We start from the raw sequence: 2500 nt of genomic DNA, 5'->3' as shown, positions 1-2500 counted from the left end.
CTCACCAATCGCTCACTGAGAGACAGGGAGGATGAGATCTTCCAGCTGTGACATGTTGTTGCTGCTGTCTCTGTGATCATTAAAGGAAACGCTCTCAGAAAGCCACGTCGCAGGGTTCAGCCGTATAATTGAGCATCGCAGACAAAGGAACAGCCTCACTGATCCTGCTGCCGTATGGACGTTTCAGCCATATAATGTAGACCGTTATACAATGGGACGTTACACTGTCTTTTACAACGAATAATGCACGTATGTAGCCTTCTCATTTATTTGTTGACAGTAGATCAGGGGCCTCCACCAAGTAGCTCTACCTGTTTGAGTGGCTTGCTGAAGGTTAAACGATGACGCAAAGTCGTTTTGTTTCAAAGTCACAGACATCCCGCCCCCTTTCTCACGTAACGTTTGACGATGTTGGCGGACCAGCAAGCACACAGCAGATTTAACTATGACTACAGAAAACTAGGCCAATAAAAGGCAAACCGATATTATTTTAATGAGGAGTGGGTTGCATAGTTTATATTTTTTTCACAATTGTGAATGATAAATGCTCGTGTCTCCTTTGCGGTGCGAGCGTGTCGGCACAGCAGCTGTTCAGGACTCTCTGGCTTCTAGTTAGCTTTGTTTACCAAAGTGACGAGGAAGGCCAGAGGCTTCCTTTGGTAACGCAACGCAAAAAAGCCTTTTGCCAATAGCAGGACTGAGATGGAACGTTTTTAAAATGACCATGAAATTAAGACGGGAGTTACGTCTGTTATTGACGATGTACAACGCGGTGCTGTGAGGAGCTCTCTGCTACTTTCATTTCTTCAAGTTAGCTGTCGGAAGTAAAAAAGGTTGGATTGTAGCTCATGAAGAGCTTCATGTGGCCCGTAGCCGTGTTTGGCTTGTTTTCACGAGCGAGCGTGAAATGTAAGAATGACAGTCACATGCTTGTTCAGTCACATACGTTAGTTCATACGGTCATAGTTGAACTAACGCATGTGAACTTAGAACATAGAACTTAGTTCATAGTTCATACGGTCAACTCAACCAGCGGTCCCAGTGTGACGCTATACCTCACAGCCTGACGCTGCAAACGTCGGCCAGGTTTTCAGACTGAAGCCTTTCAGCCGAGGCAAGAATATGAATCATGTTCACTGAAATATTAAGAGCACAAAGTTCTCTTTGTTACTGCTGAAGAATATAAACGACAATGTAGTGAAAGTACAAGTGGCAAATCCTTCAGAGCGTATTTTGAGAAAAATCTTTATTATTTATGTGCATTTTTTTTTTATAGTTTCGTATTAGTTCATTTTAGAATGTAAAATGTTTTGATCCCGTGTGTGTGTGTGTGTGTGTGTGTGTTGTGTGTTGTGTGTTGTGTGTGTGTGTGTGTGTGTGTGCCGGCACAGAAACTGTTGACTCTGAAAAGCACTTGATATTTCAAAACCTCTTTTTGTAACTTTATAGTTGAACTAACTTTCCTCCTCGTTATCGCTCAAACAAATAAGAAAATATAAAAGCAATTTAAACGCTGTTATATATCCAGCCGTCTCTGTTGATTTTCATTGTCTTGTGTAATGTAAAACCAAAGAATAACACTTGTCTTAATCTCAGCCACTGTCTGTGATTCAATGTTCAGAAAAACACAAATTAAAGGATTAACATTGAAGCTCGTTCAGTCAACACCGTTTTAAGAGTCCAGTGTTTTTGTTCATGCTTCTAAACATGTGTTGAAGCAGAGCCTGCAAAGCGTTAATTACTCGTCTACCGCGGTGGTCATGTTCTCTATTGTCTTGCTGCCGCCTCATTAAAGACGCTGCGCTGGACCACCAGAGGGCAGTGCAGTGTTACAGTGGCAGTGCTCCCAGTGCGCTCTCTTTATGCACTCCTCCTCCTCTGCAGACACAACATCAGTAGTTCACAATGAAACATTTCAAGGTCTCAAGTATTTACACGAGATGACTATTCTTAATCTAATACAACAGCTAATGTAGAATAAACCGCTTTATATTCAAGTTTGGTCTGAACTTTGTCTGAAGAGACAACATTACAATATACACTATATATCACCTATAAAAACTTGAATAAGTCCACCAGCTGTGTTTGTATCCCACACGTTCTTTAAGAACCATGTGGCAGCGGCTTTGTTCTTGGGTCACTTGTCTTGCGTTGCCAGTCCTCCGCAGCATTAAGACCAGTCTTGGATACGTAATGCCCGTTGATCTCCCAGTGTCTGTTTCTAGGTCATATTGTCCCGTCCTCCAACAGTTTGTTGAGTCCTTTGCAGATCCTGGTGAGGTTGGGTCTGAAGGGGCCGCTGGGCTCGTACAGCTTGGTCAGGAGCTCCGGGTCCGAGTAATGGTTGAAGACGTGGTTGATGCGGCCGTGGGATTTGGGGGTGAGGTGGGTGTTGACCAGCTTCAGCAGCAGATCCCTGCAGCTGGTCAGGAGTTCTTCCATCACGGCTTTGTCAAAGGTGAAGTCCACCTGCAGCAGTCGGGGGGGGGGGGGGGGGGGG

General features: G+C 44.2%; 2 protein-coding genes across 4 annotated transcripts in view; one reads left to right on the top strand and one right to left on the bottom strand.

Moving 5' to 3' along the window:
* lysmd1 (LysM, putative peptidoglycan-binding, domain containing 1) overlaps positions 1 to 1321 on the top strand; it is a 5300-nt gene extending 3979 nt beyond the window's left edge. For all 3 annotated transcript variants that reach the window (XM_031867378.1, XM_031867379.1, XM_031867380.1), the window contains one exon: positions 1 to 1321. This exon is cut by the window's left edge and continues 133 nt beyond it. In XM_031867378.1, coding sequence (XP_031723238.1) covers positions 1 to 51 — 51 coding nt within the window. In that variant the 3' untranslated portion in view covers positions 52 to 1321.
* The window catches only part of tnfaip8l2b (tumor necrosis factor, alpha-induced protein 8-like 2b), a 7803-nt gene continuing 6613 nt past the window's right edge, over positions 1311 to 2500 (bottom strand). The window contains exon 3 of the mRNA XM_031867382.1: positions 1311 to 2469. Within this exon, the coding sequence (XP_031723242.1) occupies positions 2227 to 2469 (243 nt within the window). The 3' untranslated portion in view covers positions 1311 to 2226. The remainder of the gene's footprint in view (positions 2470 to 2500) is intronic.

The sequence above is a fragment of the Anarrhichthys ocellatus genome, unplaced genomic scaffold (genome assembly GCF_004355925.1).
Source record: "Anarrhichthys ocellatus isolate YVR2014 unplaced genomic scaffold, GSC_Weel_1.0 scaffold39, whole genome shotgun sequence".
NCBI lineage: Eukaryota > Metazoa > Chordata > Actinopteri > Perciformes > Anarhichadidae > Anarrhichthys > Anarrhichthys ocellatus.
Note: the sequence above shows the minus strand (reverse complement) of the source record. Positions and strands in the feature narration are given on the sequence as shown.